The 23621-nt window shown below is 43.5% G+C and overlaps 1 protein-coding gene across 3 annotated transcripts in view; it reads left to right on the top strand.

Annotated features, from left to right (window-relative positions):
- The window catches only part of CCDC181 (coiled-coil domain containing 181), a 33378-nt gene extending 26748 nt beyond the window's left edge, over positions 1 to 6630 (top strand). For all 3 annotated transcript variants that reach the window (XM_075850749.1, XM_075850750.1, XM_075850748.1), the window contains 2 exons: positions 4093 to 4244; positions 4907 to 6630. In XM_075850749.1, coding sequence (XP_075706864.1) covers positions 4093 to 4244; positions 4907 to 5063 — 309 coding nt within the window. In that variant the 3' untranslated portion in view covers positions 5064 to 6630. The remainder of the gene's footprint in view (positions 1 to 4092; positions 4245 to 4906) is intronic.
- The last annotated feature ends 16991 nt before the right edge of the window (positions 6631 to 23621 follow it).

Raw genomic sequence — 23621 nt, 5'->3', positions numbered from 1 at the left:
CAGAGGGTCAGGGCAGGCAGCAGACAATAGACAAAGTCAGGAAACAAGCCGGGTCAATATTAGGAAATCCAAATAGAAATACTACTATGCAAAAACCAACTGAACTAAATTGCTCTGGCAAGGAGTAAAGGGGTAGGTTCCCTTAAAGAGGCTCTGTCACCAGATTTTGCAACCCCTATCTGCTATTGCAGCAGATCGGCGCTGCAATGTAGATTACAGTAACGTTTTTATTTTTAAAAAACGAGCATTTTTGGCCAAGTTATGACCATTTTCGTATTTATGCAAATGAGGCTTGCAAAAGTACAACTGGGCGTGTTGAAAAGTAAAAGTCCAAGTGGGCGTGTATTATGTGCGTACATCGGGGCGTGTTTACTACTTTTACTAGCTGGGCGTTCTGATGAGAAGTATCATCCACTTCTCTTCAGAACGCCCAGCTTCTGGCAGTGCAGATCTGTGACGTCACTCACAGGTCCTGCATCGTGTCGGCACCAGAGGCTACAGTTGATTCTGCAGCAGCATCAGCATTTGCAGGTAAGTAGCTACATCGACTTACCTGCAAACGCCGATGCTGCTGCAGAATCATCTGTAGCCTCTGGTGCCGATGTGTCCTCGCTCGTCTGACACGATGCAGGACCTGTGAGTGACGACACAGCGTGATCTCTGGAGAACACGGCTGTGTCTGCACTGCCAGAAGCTGGGCGTTCTGAAGAGACGTGGATGATACTTCTCGTCAGAACGCCCAGCTAGTAAAAGTAGTAAACACGCCCCGATGTACGCACATAATACACGCCCACTTGTACTTTTACTTTTCAACACGCCCAGTTGTACTTTTGCAAGCCTCATTTGCATAAATACGAAAGAGGTCATAACTTGGCCAAAAATGCTCGTTTTTTAAAAATAAAAACGTTACTGTAATCTACATTGCAGCGCCGATCTGCTGCAATAGCAGATAGGGGTTGCAAAATCTGGTGACAGAGCCTCTTTAAGTAGCCTGGTAAAGCTGGGTGAAAGAGGTGCATGAAAGTTTAACCATTGGGGTATGTGCACACGCTTAGCAAAAAATGTCTGAAAATACGCAGTTGTTTTCAAGGGAAAACCGCTCCTGATTTTCAGATGTTTTTTTTAGCAACCCACGTTTTTCACAGCGTTTTTTACGGACGTTTTTGGAGCAGTTTTTCTATAGTTTTCTATCCAAAAACGGGTCAACAAGTGACATGCACTTTTTTTTCGCTGGAGGTTTTTTATGCGGGCGTTTTTCAAAATGGCCGCGTAAAAAAACGGCCCGTCAGAACAGAACGCTGTATTTCCCATTGAAATCAATGAGCACATGTTTGGAGGCGTTCTGCTACCGATTATCTCTATTTACTATCTCATTGTCTATTTCTAATACTACTAAACAGTGACCCAAATATATTTGGACCATTGCTGAGTAAGCTGCTTAGCTGGTAACTTATTCATGATCAATGACTTCAATTAGGCTCTGTTCACACTACCAATAGCTTCCGTCATATATTTGGGGTTGGGCGGCGCTGGTGTATGATAGATCCGGCACTCCGTAATTTATTTTTTTTTTTCTGCACTTATGACTGAGCAGATTTCTTGATGGTATTGTGAGCCTAATTCAGTTAGAATTTTTTTTCCCCGCAGTTTCCCTTTAAGACAGGGGACTGGTAGATCTAGTTGTTATCTGAAAATAGGCAGTATAGATTGACATACGTTTGCCATAATTCTTGGTGTCTATAGACCAGAATAGTGGGCTGAGGACACAGCCTCGGGTTACACCAAAAACAAGAGGTGTAGAAGTAGGTGAAAGAGGCTCTGTCACCAGATTATAAATTCCCTATATTGTACATAATGTGATTGGCGCTGTAATGTAGATTACAGCAGTGTTTTTTATTTAGAAAAACGATCATTTTTGACGGAGTTATGACCTATTTTAGCTTTATGCTAATGAGTTTCTCAAGGGATAACTGGGCGTGTTTTACTTTTTGACCAAGTGGGCATTGTACAGAGGAGTGTATGACGCTGACCAATCAGTGACCAATCAGCGTCATACACTTCTCTCCATTCATTTACACTGCAGATAACGATATAGCTATATCGCTATCTGCAGCCTCATAAACACACTATAACATTACTGCAATGTGCTGACTATGAATATACATTACCTCCAGCCAGGACGTGATGTGTATTCAGAATCCTGACCACTTCTCTGCACTTCTCTGTGAGTTAGAGCATAGCAGGCGTATTCTCGTGAGATTACGCTGTAAACTGTCATTTACAGCGAGATCTCGCTGTGCTGTGCTGTAGTCTCAAAGAGACACTACAGAAGTGTATAATGTTATAGTGTGATTATATGGCTGCACATAGCGATATAGCTATATCGCTATGTGCAGTGTAAATGAATGGAGAGAAGTGTATGATGCTGATTGGTCACTGATTGGTCAGCGTCATACACTCCTCTGTACAACACCCAATTGGTCAAAAAGTAAAACACGCCCAGTTGTCCATTGAGAAACTCATTAGCATAAAGCTAATATAGGTCATAACTCCGTCAAAAATTATAGTTTTTCTAAATAAAAACCACTGCTGTAATCTACATTACAGCGCTGATCATATCATGTACAATATAGGCCACTTATAATGTGGTGACAGAGCCTCTTGAAGCTCCATGAAAGCAGATTTTGGTAGAAAAATGTAAAGGTAAAAAGTTAGAGGAAGACCAGGAGAGGGCACTGTGCTGAATGACAAGGAAGTGCAGAGTAGTAGTAAGAGGGTTGGTTTACACTGTCATACGCAGTGGAGAGACTGAATAAGTGAAACAGGCAGAGTTTCCTTAGTCCTCAGGAAGTATAATTTTAGGGTGCGGACAAGATTCTTGTGGAGAGAGGCTGGAAAGTTCAGTTAGTAACATAAAATCATCATGGAAGCTTTAGTAAGCTTGAAATAGCATTGATTTCTCAATTAATAGTGATAAAATCACAATAGCATCTTCTATAGTTAGCTAAATGTGACTAAGGTTGACTATGCTAGTTCTGATATAGGAGACCATGTCAGGCAATAGTTCTGACATTGCAAAAAGTTTGGGCCAAAATGGTCTCTTTCATTTTGCAAAACTTCAGACCTGTCATAGAGACATCTCGTAAGTTGTTATCAGTGAGGGTTCAAGTTTTGAGACCCCTCCACAGATTGCTAGAATGAAAGGGATGCGGTGCTCTGTAGAGTTCTTTGACCCTTTGGCTCCCACCGGCAGCTGCATACAAGTAATATACTGTCTATTGCTTGTATTCAGCTTACTGACTTACTGTTTTGGCAATCAATAGGAGTCTCGCCTATTACAACTTCTGATATGTCTTTATGTCCCTTAGTTCACTCTGTAGACTTAGACCCAGTAGAGAGGTGTCTTTTTAGAATAGGGACCCACTTGAAAGAGGTCGCCTTGTCGTGGCAGGTGGGCTCACACAGTTTGGTCAAAATGTTTGCTAAGAACCTCACATTTGTAAGTATTGCAGAGGGCTGGTCTAATTATTTTTTGTTTTGTTAAATACAGTGGCTAAAAATCTGACCTGTACCCATTCCCGCCGCTCTCCGTTCACAATCGCTTCCTTAATAAGCACCCTGCCCAACCTTCTGAAGGACCAGTCCAGTTTTGCAGTCATATTGGACTTAAAAGGGTTTTCCAGCCGATTAAAAATTGATGGCCTATCCTGAAGATAGGCCATCAATAGCTGATGGGTCGGGGTCCGACACCCGGGACCCCCTCCAATCAGCTGTTTTGAAGGGCCAGCAGTGCTCATACGAGCGCTGCTTCCCCTTTATTTCTTCTTGCTCACTGAGGATGTTTGACACATTTAGTGGCGATTCACAGGTATTGCAGTTTTTTCTCCCATTAAAGTTTGTCCCGAGTTATAAAAAAGGGTCTAATTTTTTTCCAAATACAGCACCATTCTGGTCCATGGTCTGTGTCTTGCATTGCAGCTCAGCCCCATTAAATTGAATAAAGGTGACTAGATGCAAAGATTTTAAGAGATACCTTGTATATCAATGCACTAGTGTTGTTTCAAAACAATTTCTTTTGTGTCATCTTTATAGGATGAAGAGAGAAATTCCCATCAAGCTTTTGCCCTTTGGCTGAAAAGAAAACATAAAGACAAAATTAAAGCCAAAAAGATGGAGGAACTACAAAAACAGGAGTATGAAGAATTTCTCCTTGAAAGAAAAGACAGAGAAGGGGCTTTTTCACAGTACGTAGTAGGCTATGTGAATAGGGGGACATTTAGAAGAAGTAAGCAGAAATGTGATCTCCCCATTTCTCTCATTTCTTCTTCCACTTTTCTGTATTCACCTTCCCGTGTGGTATAGAATATTTAATAGTGTTTTCTGATCCCTACTGATCACTTGGGAGTCCCGACTCCCGAGTCCCCTGTATCTCCTAACCAGCATGCCAATAGTGAGGAGATGTGGAAATAGCCAAGTGAGAGTTTACATACAAAATTAATATACATAGAAAGTTAATGTGTTTGTCCGGTTTCAGGAAATGTAATGTTATGTTTTTTGTATAATTAAAAGTTAGAAAAATGTTTAAATATACTTTCTGTATTAATTCCTGACGGTTTTCAACATCTCTGCTTGTTCAATAAAAATATTAATTGTTTACTTCCAGTGGGTAAAATTCTGTCCTGGTCATGTGATGAACACACAGGTGCACGGCTCGTTAGAATACAGTATGTGTATCATGGCTGTGTCTTTTAACGATCCCAGCACCTGTGTGTCTATCACATGACCATGGACAGAAATGTATCCACTGCAGGTAAACAATTAACAATCAATTAGATTTAAGCCAGGGCTTGTATACCTTAGCTATGCCAATGACTGCACAACTTATCATGTAACCATCTTTTTGTAGGTGGTTAAGACAGAAGCGAATTCAGAAACGTACTGAACAGCAAACTGCTAAGGAGAGGTCCAGAAGACTTTTACTAGAAGCCAGGAGAAGCAAGCAGATCCATGATTTGCTCTACAATATTTCTGACTCTAAATCTTTTTGCTACATGGACCGCTAGACTGTGATTACATCAAACACACTGGGTCTATCCAGGGGCGTAACTATAGGAGGTGTAGAGGTTGCAGTTGCACCCGGGCCCTGGTGCCCAGGGGGGCTTAAAAGGAACTTTGCCCCATATAGTTGAGGGCTTTATTACAGATTTTACATTGGGGCCCTGGAGTTTCAAGTTACGCCTCTGGGTCTATCATTGAGATATAGCAGATAACTGGAAGAAGATGCGCTATTTAATACTGAATTATAAGAAAATCTCTATTTTTTCTATTAGTTTCTTCATTTTATATTTTTGTGGCTTCATAAAATGACATTTTAGGGATAAAACTGGGAAAAAATGTCAATACCTCTAAACTCGGTAGCTTATCAGGCTTCATTCAGAAGGAAAATAGATCCACTTTCATATAGGAAGTTTATAGTAGCATTCTAAAATATAGGGGAATAACTTCTGAAACCTACCATCCAGCCAGAAACCTTCTTCCCTGGTGTGTTGTGCTTTAGTTGTTGCTGTGCATTAAAACAATTATAACAACGTGTCAGAACTACTGCAATGTCTCACAAGGATTCTCTTAAAAGGATCATTAGCTGAAAATGATCTAAATAGATCACGTCCTATAATCCATATCCTCCATTGTCTTTGACTACTGAATGTGACCAATTAGATCTTGAATGAACGTGACCTGAATGGACGTGACCCCTTGGCCCAGTCAACGGAATACGCATTTGCGGCAAGTTTTAGGAATTCAGTAAGCCGTCACTTAAAATGATTGTTAAAGCAGTTGAAAGTATATTATAAGTCTATGATTGGGTACGTTTTTCCAGCGGTAATACTTGTACTTCTGACAGTAGTTGCTCACTTGGGACCATTTGGGCCTTGTCAATATCATAATTAGTTTTATACCACATGTAGAAGATCACATGGCCATCTTCACAGACTACGTAAAGCTGCCAAGCACCCATCAGGGCTCAGTATTAGGAGGGTGATGCCCTAATTTAATTCATATAGGTGAGTTTTCATCCACCTGCAAACTATATAGAGCAAATTACAGAATTAGAGTATATATGGGGCAAAATCAGCGTCAAGTGGGCATCAGAGAGACACTGGTATTATGTATGTCTGCGGTAGTAACTGTTCTGCATTCAACAAACCTTCGATAACAGAAAAGTTCCGTTTTGGTTGTTTTATGGCAGTTTTTCACTGTGGAGTGTTTGCTCAGTAGTGATCTGAATACATTAGACACAGACAGCAGTGGTGAGACTTGTGGAAACCCGATGTAACGCACATTAAGTAGTTGTGCCGAAAGTACCTCTTGTTCCAGTAGGAACTAACACGGGATTGAGGATTGTCAGAAGACAAGTATAAATTTCATCTAGCCAGTAAAAAAAAAATTATCCTATCCTTTCTATCCTCCATTACAACAATTTCACTATAATATAGTTCCAAACAAAGTAATGTTTATGAGGTTATTTTCAGCTTTTTAAAACGTTATTCTACTTTAAATTACTTCTCTTTTTATCTAAATAGGTCCAAAATTCTGTGCTAATTAAAGTGTAGCTAAACGTTTGACAAACTTCTGACATGTCATAGTGACATGTCAGTAGTTTGGATTGGTGGGGGTCCGAGCACTGAGACCCCCACCAATCGCTAGAATGAAGCAGCTGAAGTGCTTGGCTGAGCGCTCAGCCGCTTCGTGTCTGTTCGGCTTTTTCCGGAAAGCCAATGTATCGGAGTACGGGCTCATAGACCTTCTATTGAGTCCGTACACCGATACATTTATTTACGGAAAAAGCCGAACAGACACGAAGCAGCTGAGCGCTCACACAAGCACTTCAGCTGCTTCATTCTAGCGAATGGTGGGGGTCTCAGTGCTCGGACCCCCACCAATCCAAACTACTGACATGTCACTATAAGATGTCAGAAGTTTTTCAAACGTTTAGCTACACTTTAAGTTTCAATATATGTTTATAGTAGCTGGAGCCCAATTTATCTCAAACAGACACCAAATCCCTGCATAGACATATATGTAAAGTATACAAAAATGTGGCTGTCTGCAGCCGTCACTGAAGGGAGCTCACTGCATACTCTTATGCATTGAACTTAAAGGGGTTGTCCGAGATAAAATGACTATGTGTTAATGCTTGTAATTTATAAATGTATATACATTTGTAATATACTTACATTTTCCAAAGTGGCCCCATTTCCAGATCCTATCGTGGGGTACTTGACGGGTGACGTCACTCTCTGCTCTGGCTCTGCCGCTTTGTTGATCTTCAATTATTTTCCGGGTATACGACACGTCACTTGTGACGTGCCCGGTATGGGCTGTTCTGTTGTAAAGCGCATGCGCGGTCCCTGCTGTTATCTCGAGAACAGCAGGGACCGCGAGAAAAGCAGGGACCGCGCATGCGCGTTACGGGCTGTGCAGCAGAATAGCCCATACACGGCAAGTCACGAGTGACGTGTTGTATACCAGGAAAAGGATTGAAGATCAACACAGCGGCCAGAGCCAGTGCAGGGATTGACGTCACCCGTCAAGTACCCCACGGCAGGATCTGGAAACGGGGCCACTTTGGAAAATGTAAGTATATTACAAATGTATTTACATTTATAAATTACAAGCATTAACACATAGTCATTTTATCTCGGACAACCCCTTTAACGATAAAACTATATGCAGTAAGTTCCCCAAAGTGGGGACTGCAGGCAACCAGAATGTTATCATTTAACTCTATGTCTCTGCAGTGGAGCTCTGTATCAGAAAAACTGAGCTCTGACGTCTGTAAAAATGCATTAAGAAATTAAAAAGCACAGAATTTTGGACCTAAAAATGACACAATAAAAAAAATATTACATCCTGCACTGTTGCCAACAGAAGCAAATATAAATTATATTTTAGTATATCGTATCCTTGGTTTAGTGTTCTGGAGGGTTTATTACAGTGGTAACAAGTAAATCGCATGTGTTCTCTATTTATGGACTTTTGCCGTTTAATATGAGTATTTTAAAGATTTTGTGATATCTATTATATGGGATTTAAAAGTTCAAATAAAGCTATTGTTTGTTTTGAAGTTGTTATGCTTTACAATCTACACCGCAGAATATACACTAAAACAGTGGTCTGCATTCTCAGGCTCTCGAGCTGTTGTGTAGCTTTTGTGTAACCTATTACTGTCATGGAATGCTGGGTGTTGTAGTTACACAACAGTTTGAGTGTTACAGATTTCAACCCACTGCATTAAAAGGGGATATCCCTATATCCATAGAACATGTAATTAATGTCTGTCACTACTGGACCCCACCGGTCATTAGAATGGGGGTCTCAGTAAGAAGGAGCTTGAATGGATTTGAGGACGAGCATGTACTGGGCTGCTACATTCAACGTCTATGCAGTCTGTATTCTGCAGTCTTCATCAGTCCCATAAACTTTGAATGGAGCGGAGGGCGTTTCCTTGTCCTCAGCTCAATTCAAGCTCCTCCTCACTATGTTTGTGCAGTGGGGAGGAACTAGTGATCTTTGGGGGTCCCAGCGATCAAACATTTATTACCTTTCCTGTAAAAAGGTGATAAATATAAATATTGGGAGAACCTCTTTAAAAGGATGCAATTTGTTTGCTTATATACGTCCAAATGCACTCGTGGACTACGCTGAGCCGGCTACGGCTTTACTTGCAGGAGTGTGACTGTGATTGACAACCATGCTCCCGAGGTAATGTCAGACATAGGAGAAAGCTCAGATAACGGTTGCTTAACTTCTTGCTGCAGTCAATAACTAGATAAGTTACCATCAAATGATCACAGCTTCAAGTCAACTTTATGAAAATAAAGTTTCGTAAAAAAAAAAAAAAGATCTACCTCAAAAAATAAGTAAACTCCTTTTTATAGTAAAACATCTTCTTTGTTTCAAAATAGTAAACCATTAACACAAACCGTTTTATAGTTTTGTCTGCCCTTGGTATGGGGCTATATTATTTATTTATTTTTACTTTTATTATTCAGGTTTTATTTATGTGTTAAAAGTGTGAAAGTTGTCACCAGACACATGACAACGAAGGAGTTAAACCCACAAACACCAATTTTAACAACCCAATTTAGAAATAAATACAGTGAAACACAGGGAAAACTTGAAGGGGGAAATTCTGCTGCAGTCAAGAAGTGCAAGACAATGACTCAAAGCAGGAAGAGAAAGTTACAAAGAAAACGATTAAAAACAACAATGTTAATGTCCCGGTGTTTTGAGAAGGGCAAGATCTAGATTGCCCCTTCTAATGCCCAATTGGACCTGACTTATCGCCCATCCTTTTAAAATGGTCCAATCCAGGTTGTGTTTTGTTTTGTAATGTCTAGCTATAGGGGTGTGATAAAAGGGTTTGTTTTGGGTCTGGCGGTTTCATTTTGGTCATAGTTGGTAATAGAGCTGATATGCTCCTTTATCCGGATTATTTTATCAACATATCTAAGCCCACAAGGGAATTCGAGACAATAGACCACACCTTCTGTTGAACATCTAATGTGGTCTTGGATCCAATGTCTCCTTCCAAAGCTATCAAATTATATTTTCACAACTAGAACCCTACAAGCCTTGCTCATTTTGCAAGGGAAAAAGCCCAGAATAGTTGTCTTCCTAACAGTGTTCCTTTGTGTGAAATGGCTGCGGACTAGTATGTTAGATATAGTTTTCCCTTTTCTGTAACCCGAGGATGCTCTACCCCTAGACCATGCTTTAGATCTGGATCTGTAAGTAGGGCATTCCAGTGCTTGTTGAGAAAGCTGTTCATCATGTCCCAGTCCTCATGAAAGTCAGTAGTGAACATTGGTTGATCAGGTCCATCCTGTTTTTTCACCTTCGGAATCAGAAGGTTTCTGAGATCTGTCCTAAGGGCCTCATTATAGGCATTTTTGATGTTTCTTTTAGAGTAGTTCCTTGCCACTTATCTGGATTTGAGTTCCATTTATCTAGATTTGAACATGTTGAAAGTGGAAAAATTAGGATGGAGGCAAAGAAATTCCCCTTTAGGGATTCTCCTAATAGTATTCTTAGTGAGCACTTCTAGCACTCAGAAGGATAATAGCGGCAGTCTCCTTCCTATAAAGCTCCGTATGGATTTCACCTCTTTCATCTGTATGAATTCTTATATTTAAGAAGGGAATGGAATGGTGATTATAGGATAATGTAAGTTTCAGATTGAGATCATTGGTATTCAGAATTCCTATAAATACTTATAACTCAGTGGGGGAGCCCCCAGATGAGGAGAATATTGTCAATATAACAACGACAGGTATTGATCTTAATGACATATTTCTCCATGGAAGTACAGAGGACCAATTGCTCTTCCCACCATCTTAAATAGAGATTTTTAAAGGTTGGTGCTACTGCGGCTCCCATTTCGGTGACGCGCATCCGCCGATATAAGCCACCATCTAATAGGAAGTAATTAAGTGTTAGGGTATGTGCACACGATAGCAGGCATTTACGTCTGAAAAGACAGACTGTTTTCAGCAGAAAACAGCTGCCTCGTTTCAGTCGTAAATGCTCCTCCTCGCATTTTGCGAGGCTTCTCTGACAGACGTAAATTTTGAGCTGCTCTTCATTGAGTTCAATGAAGAACGGCTCAAATTACGTCTGAAAGAAGTGTCCTGCACTTCTTTTGACGAGGCTGTATTTTTACGCGTCGTCGTTTGACAGCTGTCAAACGACGACGCGTAAATGACAGGTTGTCTGCACAGTACGTCGGCAAACCCATTCATATGAATGGGCAGATGTTTGCCGACGTATTGTAGCCCTATTTTCAGACGTAAAACGAGGCATAATATGCCTCGTTTACGTCTGAAAATAGGTAGTGTGAACCCAGCCTTAGGATGAAATTCAAGGCACGTAGTACAAATTTTTGCATACTGGGTTGTACTTATCGTTTCTGGAAAGAAAAAATTCCACCGCTGCACATCCTTTATTGGAGTATAAAGTAACAAGTATACAAGCTTTCCACATCACAAGTTACTAGCCACTCATTTTGACTTTCATGAGGGCTGGGACATGATAAACAGCATTCTCAACAAGCACTGGAATACCCTACTTACAGATCTAGACTTAAAGGACAGCCTAGGGGTGAGAGCATCCTCGGGTTACAGAAAAGGAAAACTATATCTAACATACTAGTTCATAGCCATTTCACACAATGGAACACTGTTCGGAAGACAACTATTCCAGGCTTTTTCCCATACAAAATGAGCAAGGCTTGTAGGGTTTGAGTTGCGAAAAAAGACTTTGAGGATAGCTTTAGGGCTTATTCAGACGAACGTGATATACGTCCGTGAAACGCACGTGATTTTCACGCGCCTCGCACGGACCTATATTAGTCTATGGGGCCGTGCAGACAGTTCCGTGATTTTTACGCAGCGTGTGCCCGCTGCATAAAACTCACGACATGTCCGTTCTTTGTGCGTATTTCGCGCATCACGCACCCATTGAAGTCAATGGGTGCGTGAAAACCACGCATGTCACACGGAAGCACTTCCGTGTGACGTGCGTGATTCGCGCAACAGCGGTGAAAAGTATGAATGAAAACAGAAAAGCACCACGTGCTTTTCTGTTTACAAACATACAAACAGAGTGTCATAATGATGGTGGCTGCGCGAAAATCATGCAGCCGCGCATCATATGATGATGACAACACACGGAGCTGTCAAGTGCCTTTTGCGCGCGCAAAACGGGAGGTCTCATCTGTGGGGATCCCCCGGCACTCTGCTGCTGCTCCGGGGATACCGCCGTGGCTGACGCTATGCCCCATACCTCACACGCGGCCTTCCAAAATGGCCGCCGGCACTTGCTGTCGGAGATGAGGAGACCGGAAGTGGGTGCATCCCGCCCGGCATCGCCTCTCAGACCTGCGGTCCTTTTTCCTGCCACGGATATGGCTACACATGGCCCAGGTCCACCTGCGCTGGAGAACTCCTGGCCCGCTGTCTCTGAGCCCCAGCATCGGCCTTGTCCTTGGGCCATTTCTCTACAGGATGCATCCTCTCCGCTGCTGGATCTGAACTGTGAGTACATGGGTCACGGCCCTCATGTTCCCCTACCCACTGCTCGGGCCCATATACTCCCCCCAGCCTCACCAAGGGCCTTGCCCACTGGGTCATCTGGCTCCTCTTGGGGTAGCCCCCCACATGTACAGCCGGCCTCTCCATACTCGTTGCATCAGGGTTCTCCCTCGCCTCTTCAGCCCTTACCCCTCTCCTATGCCCGCAGCCAGGGCTCCGCCATCCTTCCTTCCAGCCACCGTGCTCTGGACTCAGCTTTCAGGGTGATGTGAGGATAGACCGGCAACTCATTTGGACATTCGTCAGTTGGTACAAACGCTGCCCACAAGGGCCGATATGACTTCCTTTGCCAAACAGATTGTGGAAGAATGTAAATTGGAGCTATTCCAGTTTCGTGCTGAACTTTCCTCACTTTCTACGATAGTGGATACTCTTGCTCATGACCGTGTAACTGACAATGCAACACTTGCCACTATGCAGTCCACTCTGCAGCATTATTCTGCTCAATTACTTACTCTGCAACAACACCTTGACGACATTGAGAATCGTAATCGGAGGAACAACATGCGTATTCGGGGTCTGCCTGAATCTATTCCTGCATCCGATCTTTTCTCCACGTTGTCCACTATCTTCAATAACGTATTGGGTCGTACACTAAATACCCATATACCCATATTGAAATTGATCGTGCTCATAGAGCCCTACACCCACTGAGCCTTGATGACCAGCGGCCCAGAGATGTAATTTGCCGGATACATTTCTACGCCATTAAAGTCGCTATTCTGCAAAAAAAACAGGCAACAACCCACCATTTTTCATCAAGAGACGCAGATACGTATTCTACCGGATCTGTTTCAGCAAACTCTGGCACAAGGAGCAGCTCTCAAACCCCTTTTGGAGGTTCTTCGGAATCGAGGCATCCTCTACAGATGGGGCTTCCCCTTTGCCTTAATGCTCAGAGGCGATGGTCGCACCTATACTCTGAGATCTCCCAATGACGTGCCTGATTTCCTCCGGGATCTAGGCCTTCCTCACGTCTTCCTCCAAGAGTGGCCCTCGTTGTTGTCTTCTGCGGGCAGAGGACTCCAATTGGGACGCCCTCCTTCTTTACACCCGGATTCTATAGGAGGTCAGCCCCCCAAGGGGTCCCAGAAGACGGTCCGGTCGTGGATGCAACCGGGAACCTGCACAACCAGAGGAAACTGCCCGTTCAGCTTGAGGACTTGCGCTGCTTGGAGCCTTGTTTGTCTAGTCCAGGATTTAGTTTGCCTTACGTAACTCTTCAAGTTCCTGGAAGCCCTCTTTTGGTCTTGCTTATTGTGAGATGTCTGGTTTGTTTTTTGTCTTAGATATTGTATTCAGTGCTGCTACCATTTACCATTTGACTTCCCCTCTATTTTCAATATGTCTATAATAATAGCTGTTTCCACTTTTTTTTTTGTTATTATATGCTGGGGAGAGCGGGTCGCTCTCATGCGTAGCGGTCACCTTCCTCCTGTAGGTACTGGACCGTTCCAGGGCGCAGTCGTCGCTTTGTGGTCCTTCACATTTTTGTGTTTAACTCCTGCGGCAGTCTCTACGTTGCTGCCTTTTTTGTTGTTGTTTTTCTTACATGCTGTGTTTTCTTTCCCTAGACCATTCCCCCCTCGTCTCTTTCTTCTGGTGATCCTGGACTCCTACATCTCCTGTTTTTTCCTGAACGTTTCAGAGTGCGGTTCTGCATACGTCCATGGCTGACCTCACTCTAGTCTCCTTCAACGTGAAGGGGTTGAATACGCCTGAGAAGAGAGCGCAAATCCTGCACCACTTTCATAAGCGTAAGGTACATATTGCATGTTTCCAGGAAACACACTTTAATGTGGGTCAGTCCCCTGCTATTAGACACAAATTTTACACACACTGGCATTTTAGTAACAATTCCCATTCCAGATCGTGTGGAGTTGCCTTACTTCTTCATAAATCCCTCACTCATCAGGTCATAAATATTGACACCGATACTGAAGCTAGATATATTAACCTAGTTTTAAACATTGGTGGGCGTGAGTTCACTGTGATCAATGCCTACGCCCCTAATACTGGTCAGGTCCCTTTCCTTCTTCATAGACACTGCCCTCCCGGTTGTACGGGAGACTGTTGTGTTATGCGGAGACTTTAATCTTACCTTGGACCCGACTCTAGATAATTCTACTGGTCGCTCCAGTGTCGCCTATGGTGCTATCAGACGGGTGCGACGTGCACTTTCACAGCTTCAACTATGTGATGTTTGGCGCCTTAAACTATAGCTTTTACTCTAATCCGCATGGCACCTACAGTCGCTTAGACTACATCCTCCTCCAACATCATGCCCTCCACTGGGCTGTTTCCACGTCCATAGGCAATATATTATGGTCGGATCATGCCCCGGTGTTTGGTACCTTACACCTTCCTTTTCTCACTAAAGGTCCCTGGTCCTAGAGACTTAATGAGTCCCTGCTCCTTGATGGGGTTTATGGTGTGGAGCTGTTGCAAACGGTTGAGCACTTCAAGTCCGATCACGCCCGTGATACTACTTCTCCTATGGTGCGGTGGGAGGCACTCAAATGTGTGCTCCGCGGTGTCCTCATAAAACATGGCGCACGCCTTGAGAGAGAACAAGCTCACTCCCTGACACTTGCTCTCCAAAAAAATCAGCTCCCTCGAACTGGCTCACAAACGTACGCTTTCTCTTCCACTATTACGGGAGTTACAGAGTGCCCGCCAAGAGGCCAGACATCTGTTAGACTCGGCCCAACAGCGTGCCTTCCAAGTTTGTAGGAGTAAGTTTTATGAATTTGGTAACAAAAGCAGACGCATGTTAGCCAGAGCGTTAAAGGCTCAATCCCATATACCAAATATTAAATCCTCTCCTGGTCATGTGGTCCACACGACCCCCGAGATTGCAGATTGCTTTCATACCTTTTACTCTGATCTATATAACCTTCGACCCTCTGCTGGCTCTTTCTCCCCGGACCGAGCCTCTCTCCCCTCTCCTTTCACGCCTTTATCTAGTGCGATGGCTGAGGAGATGGATGCTGATTTTACCTTGCCGGAGATCCTTGCATTTATTAAGGCTCTTCCGGGGGGAAGAGTCTCGGACTGGATGGATATACTGCCAAATTTTATAAAACATTGACAGTTTGTCACCACTTCTTCTCCAAGCCTTTAATTCTATTTCCCCTGAAGTCTTGTTTCCCACGGGCTCCACCTTGGCACATGTCACGGTCATTCCTAAACCGGGTAAAGACCCTCAGCTTTGCTCCAGCTATCGCCCCATCTCCTTGCTCAACGTAGACTTAAAAATCGATGCCAAATTGCTTGCTAACAGATTGAATAAACATCTTCCCCATTTAGTCCATCCAGATCAGGTGGGCTTTGTGCCTGGCCGGGAGGCACGTGATAATACCCTGAAAACCTTAGATATCATTGATGCCCAGTCCCATCACATCCCTCTCATGATCCTGTCTCTGGGTGCCGAAAAGGCGTTCGATAGGATATCCTGGCCCGCCCTTCACCAAACTCTTCAACATATAGGCCTAGGACCTCCCTTATGAGTAAAATTATGACCCTCTATCATTCCCCATCTGCCCAATTAAAAATAAACAGCTCCCTCTCTGCTCCCTTTGCTATTCCCAATGGTACCAGGCAGGGTTGCCCTCTATCCCCATTGTTGTATGTCCTCGTCATGCAATATCTCATGGCCTCCATCCGGAACAGCTCAGATATTAACCCCTTAGGCCTCGTGCACACTTACGTCACCGTTTTCACCGCCGCTTTTGACGGGTCCGTGAACCCGTTTTAGCGGCCGTGTGATTTCCGTGTGCACTCCCTGTTTCCGTTTCCGTGCGCCGAGCATGGTACTGTCCAGAGTGCTGAAAGAGTTAATGGGCTGCACTGATCGGCGGTAACTCTTTCAGCACCCTGGACAGTACAATGCTAGGCATGCGGAAAATACAATTTTAATGTAATAAAAAAAAATTAAAAAAAATAAGTTCATACTTACATTCCTCCTGTCCGGCCCCCAGCGATGACGTTCAATCCAAGTCACCGCTGCAGCCAATCACAGGCAGCCGCGGCCTCTGCAGCCAATCGCAGGCTGCCGCGGCCTCTGCAGCCAATCGCAGGCTGCCGCGGCCTCTGCAGCCAGTCGCAGGCTGCCGCGGCACAGAAGAAGGTCGGACTGGAGGAAGAAGAGGGACTCGTCACCAAGACATTGACCGGGTATGTATAAAATGCTTTTTATTTTATTTTTAATCAGCAGCCTCTTTTCTCTATCAGTTATTGATAGAGACAAGTGGCTGCCGATTAGTGTAATATTTTTCTAATGTTTTTCTGCCCGCTCGGCGGTTGCTAGGCAACGGCTCCGTCACACACGGACGGCACACGGATGCCTTCCGTGTGCCTTCAGTTTTTTGGACGGCCCCATTGACTTGCATGGGCCTCACGGTCACGGAATCCCGGACCAAAGTAGGACATGCTCTACTTTGGATCGGAAAGGAGCAACAGACCGTCAAAAAAACTGAAGTGTGCATGGCCCCATTGAAATGAATATCACCCTGAAGGAAAAAACTGAAGTGTGCATGAGGCCTTAGGGACGCAGCCTTGTTTTGGCCTTAAGGCTCAGAGCCCATTTTTAAAATCGGACATATTTCACTTTATGTGGTAATAACGTCGGAATGCTTAAACCTATCCAAGCGATTCTGAGACTGTTTTCTCGTGACAGATTGGGCTTCATGTTCGTGGTAAAATTTGGTCGATATATTCAGTGTTTGTTGTTGAAAAATTGCCAAATTTAGAGAAAATTTTTAAAAAATAGAATTTTTCAGAATTTAAATGCATCCGCTTGTAAAACAGACCGTTATACTACCCAAAATAGTTACTAGTTAACATTTCCCATATGTCTACTTTAGAGTGGCATAATTTTTTGAACATGATTTTATTTTTCTTGGACGTTACAAGGCTTAGAACATAAACAGCAATTTCTCATATTTTTAAGAAAATTTCAAAAGCCTTTATTTTGAGGTACCTGTTCAGTTCTGAAATGACTTTGAGGGGCCTATGTATTAGAAACCCCGATAAAACACCCCATTTAAAAAACTAGACCCCTCAAAGTATTCAAAACAGCATTTAGAAAGTTTTTTAACCCTTCAGGCATTTCACAGGAATTAAAGCAAAGTGGAGGTGAAATTTGCAAATTAAATTTTTCTTGCTGAATTTCAATTTTATTCAATTTTTTTTCTGTAACACAGAAGGTTTTACCAGAGAAATACTACTAAATATGTATTGTCCAGATTCTGCAGTTTTTAGAAATGTCCCACATGTGGCTCTAGTGCGCCCGTGCACTAAAACACAAGCTCCAGAAGCAAAGAAGCACCTAGTGCATTTTGAGGCCTCTTTTTTTTATAATATATTTTAGGCAGCATGCCAGGATTGAAGAGGTGTTGAGATACCAAAACAGTAGGAATCCCCCAATAGTGACCCCATTTTGGAAACTACACCCCTCAAGGAATTAATTTATGGTTGTTGTTACCATTTTGACCGCACAGTTTTTACACAGCACCTATTTTAATTGGGCTGTGAAATTAAAAAAAAATCATTTTGTCCAATAAGATGTCATTTGTGATCAAAATTTCCTATTTTCACAGGGAACAAAATACCCCATTTTGTTGCCCAAATTGTCCTTAGTGCGGCAATACCCCATTTGTTGTGATAAACTGCCGTTTGGGCCTATGGGAGGGCTTAGAAGGATAGGAGCACTATGTGTTTGTTGGAGTCCAGATTTTGCTGGATTGGTTTTCAGGTGCCATGTCGCATTTGCAGAGCCCCAGAGGTATCAAAGCAATGGAAACCCACCAGAAGTGACCCCTTTTTGGAAACTACACCCCTCAAGGAATTCATTTATGGTTGTTGTTACCATTTTGACCGCACAGTTTTTCACAGCACCTATTTGAATTGGGTTGTGAAATGAAAAAAATGAAATTTTTTCCAATAAGATGTAATTTTTTATCAAAATGTCTTATTTTCACAGGGAACAAAATACCCCATTTTGTTGCCGAATTTGTCCTTAGTGCCATGTCGCATTTGCAGAGCCTCAGAGGTACCAAAGCAATGGAAACCCACCAGAAGTGACCCCATTTTGGAAACTACACCCCTTAAAGAATTAATTTATGGGTAATGTGACCATTTAGACCCCATAGTTTCTTCACAGAACTTATTTGAATTGGGCTGGGAATTGAAAAAAATAATTCATTTTTTCCAATAATATGTAGTTTTAGCTCAAAATTTCTTATTTTCACAAGAAATAAAATACCCTATTCTGTTGCCCAATTTGTCCTGAGTGCGGCAATACCCCATTTGTGGTGATAAACTGCCGTTTGGGCCCATGGGAGGGCTCAGAAGGAAAGGACCACCATTTGGCCTACTGGGGATTTTCTGGTGCGAAGTCATGTATGCAGAAGCCCCTGAGGTACCAGTACAGTTGAAACCCCCAAGAAGTGACCCCATTTTAAAAACTACACCCTTAAGGCATTCATCTAGAGATGTAGTAGGCATTTTGACCGGAGACATACACCCCATAAACTGTAATGTGGGTTCTCACGGTATGGCAATACCCTCAATGTGGCTGTTATCAGCTGCCTGGGCACACAGTAGGGCTCAGAAGGGAAAGACGAGGGGGGATAAGCTGTGCGGAGTGCATCAGGATAAGTAAAACTGGGGTAAATTAAAAATCAAGGGATGTATGATACATTTTAAAACGCTCTTTCATACAGAGCCTTAGTTTTTCAGGACACGTGTGACATTGATATATTGTGTCCTCCCTTATCCCCCTCTTATAGCAGACTTTGCACCTCTTTTGACTTTTTCCGTTCTTGCCACTTTGGGGAACTTCTCCTGGAAAGTGTTGCCCTGGTATTATGCGTGTGGCCTCGCTTCCAGAAGTACTGGGTGCCTCCCCTTCTTGGTCCCTAAAAATTTGTTTCTTGATAACCACCTCTTGAAATTCCAGGAAAGTTCCCCTCTGGCCTGTACATCGGCGTAACACGTACACATTGTACAATGCCTTCAGTATGATGTGCACGGCCAGCTTCTTATACCACACCGCATGGTGCTGTAGGGCTTCAGGACTTGATCTGACATGTCCACCCCTCTCATGTACCGATTGTAGTCCAGGATGCAGTCTGGTTTGGGGGTCTCTGTACTGGTACCTCGTACAGGTACATGGGTACTGGTGTGGCCATGTATTGTTGTCAATACAAGGACATCTCTCTTGTCCTTGTACTTGACACACAATATGTTGCTGCTAGATTGTGCCCTGCTCTCACCCCTTCTTGTTTGCCCAAGAAGAGTCTTAGGGAGATTTCTTCTAGCAGTGCCGCATGCCGCAGGACTTCTGGAAGCGAGGCACTTTAAGAGTGGGACGCTGGTATAAAAATTATCCAGGTAGAGGTGGTAACCCTGGTCCAGCAGTGGGTGCACCAAATCCCACACAATTTTTCCATTAACTCCCAGTAAGGGGGGCATTCTGGGGGCTGAATACTGGTGTCCTTCCCTTCATATATCCTAAATTTGTAGGTATACCCTAATGCACTCTCGCACAGCTTATACATCTTCACGCCATACCTTGCCCTCTTACCCGGCAGGTACTGGCGGAATTGAAGCCTCCCTTTAAAATCTACCAAGGACTCATCAATAGAAATACAATTCTTGGGGTGTATGCTTGGAAAAACCGGGCACTGAAACGGTCTAATAGGGGTCTCCATTTATACAAACCGTCAAAACTGGGGTCATCTCAGGGTGGGCATGGCACATTATCAGTATAATGTAAGAAGCGAAGTATTGCCTAATTTATTTATTTTTTTAGGTTCCAGTTCAGTTCTGAAGTTGCTTTGAGGGGCCTATATATTAGAAACCCCTATGAAACACCCCATTTTAGAAACTAGACCCCTCAAAGTATTCATAACAGCATTTACAAAGTTTATTAACCCTTTAGGTGTTTCACAGGAATTTAGAGCAAAGTAGAGGTGAAATTTACATATTTATTTTTTTTGGTCAGAAAATCCTTTTTATACCATTTTTTTGTATAACACAAAAGGTTTTACCAGAGAAACGCAACTTAATACTTATTGCCCAGATTCTGCAGTTTGAGAAATATCCCACATGTGGCCCTAGTGCGGTAATGGACTGAAGCACCAGCCTCCGAAGCAAAGGAACACCTAGTGGATTTTGAGGCCTCCTTTTTATTAGGCACCATGTCCAGTTTGAAGAGGTCTTGTGGTGTCAAAACAGTGGAAACCCCCCAAAAGTGACCCCATTTTGGAAACTAGACACATTGAGGAATTCAATGTAGTTTTTAGGGGGTGCATGCGGCTTTTTGATCAGTTTTTATTCTATTTTTAAGAGGCGTGGTGACTAAAAAACAGCAATTCTACTATTGTTTTTTTAGTCTATTTTTTTTACAGCATTCACCGTGCGCTATAAATGACATATTCACTTTATTCTGCAGGGCGATACGATTACGGCGATACTATATATTTATAGTTTTTTTTGTCTTATTGCGTTTGCACAATAAAATACTTTTTGTAAAAAATCATTTACTTTTTGTGTTACCTTATTCTAAGGCCTCATGCACACGACCGTAGTGTTTTTCTGGTCCGCAAATTCCAGGACCGTGTTCCGTGAAATGTCATCTGCAGTTCATCCGTATGTAATCCGCAGTTCATCCGTATGTAATCCGCAAAATGCGGATGAAAAAAAAAAAGCCTAGGTAAAACAGGATGACGACAGAACTCATTCCCGGTCGTCGCCTAGCAACACTTCCGCAAATCCGCAAAACTGCGGATGACACACGGAGGTGTATCCGCAATTTCCACGGGCCCATTGACTTCTATTGGCATGTCCGCATCGAATTTGCGGGCCGTAATAAGACATGTCCTGAGTTTCTGCGGCACGGATTTGCGGACATGCGGAGACCCGTGAAAACACGGATAGTGTGTATGGGCCCATAGAAATGAATGGGTCCGCAATTCTCCCGTGGATTTGCGGGGGAATTGCGGACGCAAAAACACGGTCGTGTGCATGGGGCCTAAGAGCCATAAAAATTTTATTTTTCCATCAATAAAGCCGTGCGAGGACTTATTTTTGCGTAACGAACTGTAGTTTCCATCAGTACCATTTTTAGGTACATGCGACTTTTTGATCTCTTTTTGTTCCATTTTTTGGGAGGTGAAGTGACCAAACAATTGTGATTCTGGTACGGTTTATTATTATTTTCTTTTACGGCGTTCACCGCGCGGGATAAATAAGAAAATAATTTTGGAGTTCAGGCCGTTACGGACGCGGCGATACCAATTATGTATAGTTTATTTATTTGTTTATATATTTTTATTAATAATAAAGGACTGATAAGGGAAAAAGGGGGACTTTTACTTTTAAAACTTTTATTTTCTTATTTTTACACATCTTTTTTTAACTTTTTTTTTAACTTTATTACTTTGTCCCACTAGGGGACTTGAGGGCAGGAGGCCCTGATCCCAATTCTAATACACTGCACTACATGCGTAGTGCAGTGTATTGGAGCTGTCAGCTACTCACTGACAGCAAGCATAGTGGGTCCTGACTTTGTCAGGACCCACTAGGCTTCCGTCGATGGCATAGCCGGACGCCATTGTTAGGTGTCCGGTTGCCATAGTCACCATCGCCGGCCGCTATCGTGTAGCAGGCTGGCGATGGTAGCTTAACCCCTAAAAAGCCGATCACTATTGAACGCGGCTTTTAAGAGGTTAATCAGCGGGGACACAGCGTTCGGTCCCCGCTATAGGAGCTGCGGCAACCGCTGTAAAAGACAGCAGCTGTCACAGCTCCTGCATGTGTCGGGAAGACGGCCGAAATGGCCGTTACTCACGCGATGCACTATTCCGTCGCTGAGCACGAACGGGGCGGTCAGCACGACGGAATAGTACGTCGCTGAGCGTTAAGGGGTTAAGGGTATTCTCATAGGTGGGACGGAATACAAGTGTTCTGCATTTGCTGATGACTTGTTGGTTTATCTTACGAACGCATGTATCTCTTCCATCGTTGATGTCTGAGCTGTCCCGTTTTGGATCGTGGTCCAACTTTAAGATCAACTTCTCCAAGGCTGAGGCTTTGAATGTGTCCCTCACACCCTCGACACTATCACTCCTCAAAAGTAATTTCCCTTTTTCTTGGCCTTCTAGGGGTATAACTTATTTAGGTGTGCGCCTAAGCTCTGACCTCTCTCAACTGTTTATTAATAACTTTGCCCCTTTGCTAGGCAAATTTCGCACTGATCTCGCCTCGAGGCATAAAAGGGTATTCTCCTGGTTTGGCCGTATTAATATTATTAAAATGTCACTCCTCCCCTTATTGTTGTACTTCCTGCAGAAGATCCCTATCTCCATCCCATTCTCTTATTGGCTATGTATCCAACAGTGTTTTGGATCCTTCATCTGGCCAACGGGTCGTCCCCGCCTGAGTAGAACAATTCTTACTCGCTCCAGGGACGTGGGTGGGGTTGGTCTACCAGATTGTCGTCTTTATTATCTGGCGTCGACTCATGTTCGTGTCCTCGACTTCTTTCATAATCATGACTCTAAACTCTGGGTTCGCTTAGCCCAACAGCTCTGTACCCATACCCTATCTAGTTTGCCATGGACCCTGTCTGGGAACAGACCGAGACCTGCCTCCTTTGTTGTTTTCCATACCCTCCTGGCATTGCGTTCCTCTGGGATAGGTGGCTCGCTCGTGGACCCACTGGGACCACTGACCCCTATTTCTGATAACCCAGCATTTCAAGCTGGGGAGGCGCGTCTCTCCTTCCTGGGTAGGTCTTCCACCAATCCCATTTACTTCACTCAGGTCCTATCCGACTTCTTTGCTCCCATTAACCACTATCTGCCCAGCTGAAACGCCTTCACCACGTCACATATTTGAGTACTCCCAGTTGCAACATTTTTATAGTGCTACTAAGCGCCAGGCTCCCCTTCACCGACCGCTTACTGACTTTGAACGCTTGTGTGTTTCCACCCTGTACCCAGCACATGCCATCTCCACACTCTATAAATTACTCATCTCCCATCCTTCTGCAAGGCTTCGGAGACAGAATTGAACATGACATTTGCTGACGCACAATGGAGACGATCTTTCTACTTGTCCCAGAAAGCCTCGATAGCCATACGAGCCCAGGAAACCAGCTACAAAATTATCTTCAGGTGGTATCGGGTCCCTTCTGCCCTACATAAATGGCACCCGTCTGTACCTGACACATGTTGGCGATGCGGGGCGTTGGGGGGATCAATGTCTCATATTTGGTGGAGTTGCCCCTCCTTGCAGAGTTTTTGGGAGGCGGTTCTTAGAATTATAATGGAAGTCACTGGGGTCTCGGTCCCTAGTTCTCCCTTTTATTTACAGTATGTTCCCTATGCTACTACCCATTTACAAATGCTCCCTAATTAGGCATCTCCTTCAGGCTACCAAATCGGTTATCCCCCGCAAGTA

This window comes from Rhinoderma darwinii, chromosome 2 (genome assembly GCF_050947455.1).
Source record: "Rhinoderma darwinii isolate aRhiDar2 chromosome 2, aRhiDar2.hap1, whole genome shotgun sequence".
In the NCBI taxonomy this organism is placed as follows: Eukaryota; Metazoa; Chordata; class Amphibia; order Anura; family Rhinodermatidae; genus Rhinoderma; species Rhinoderma darwinii.
Note: the sequence above shows the minus strand (reverse complement) of the source record. Positions and strands in the feature narration are given on the sequence as shown.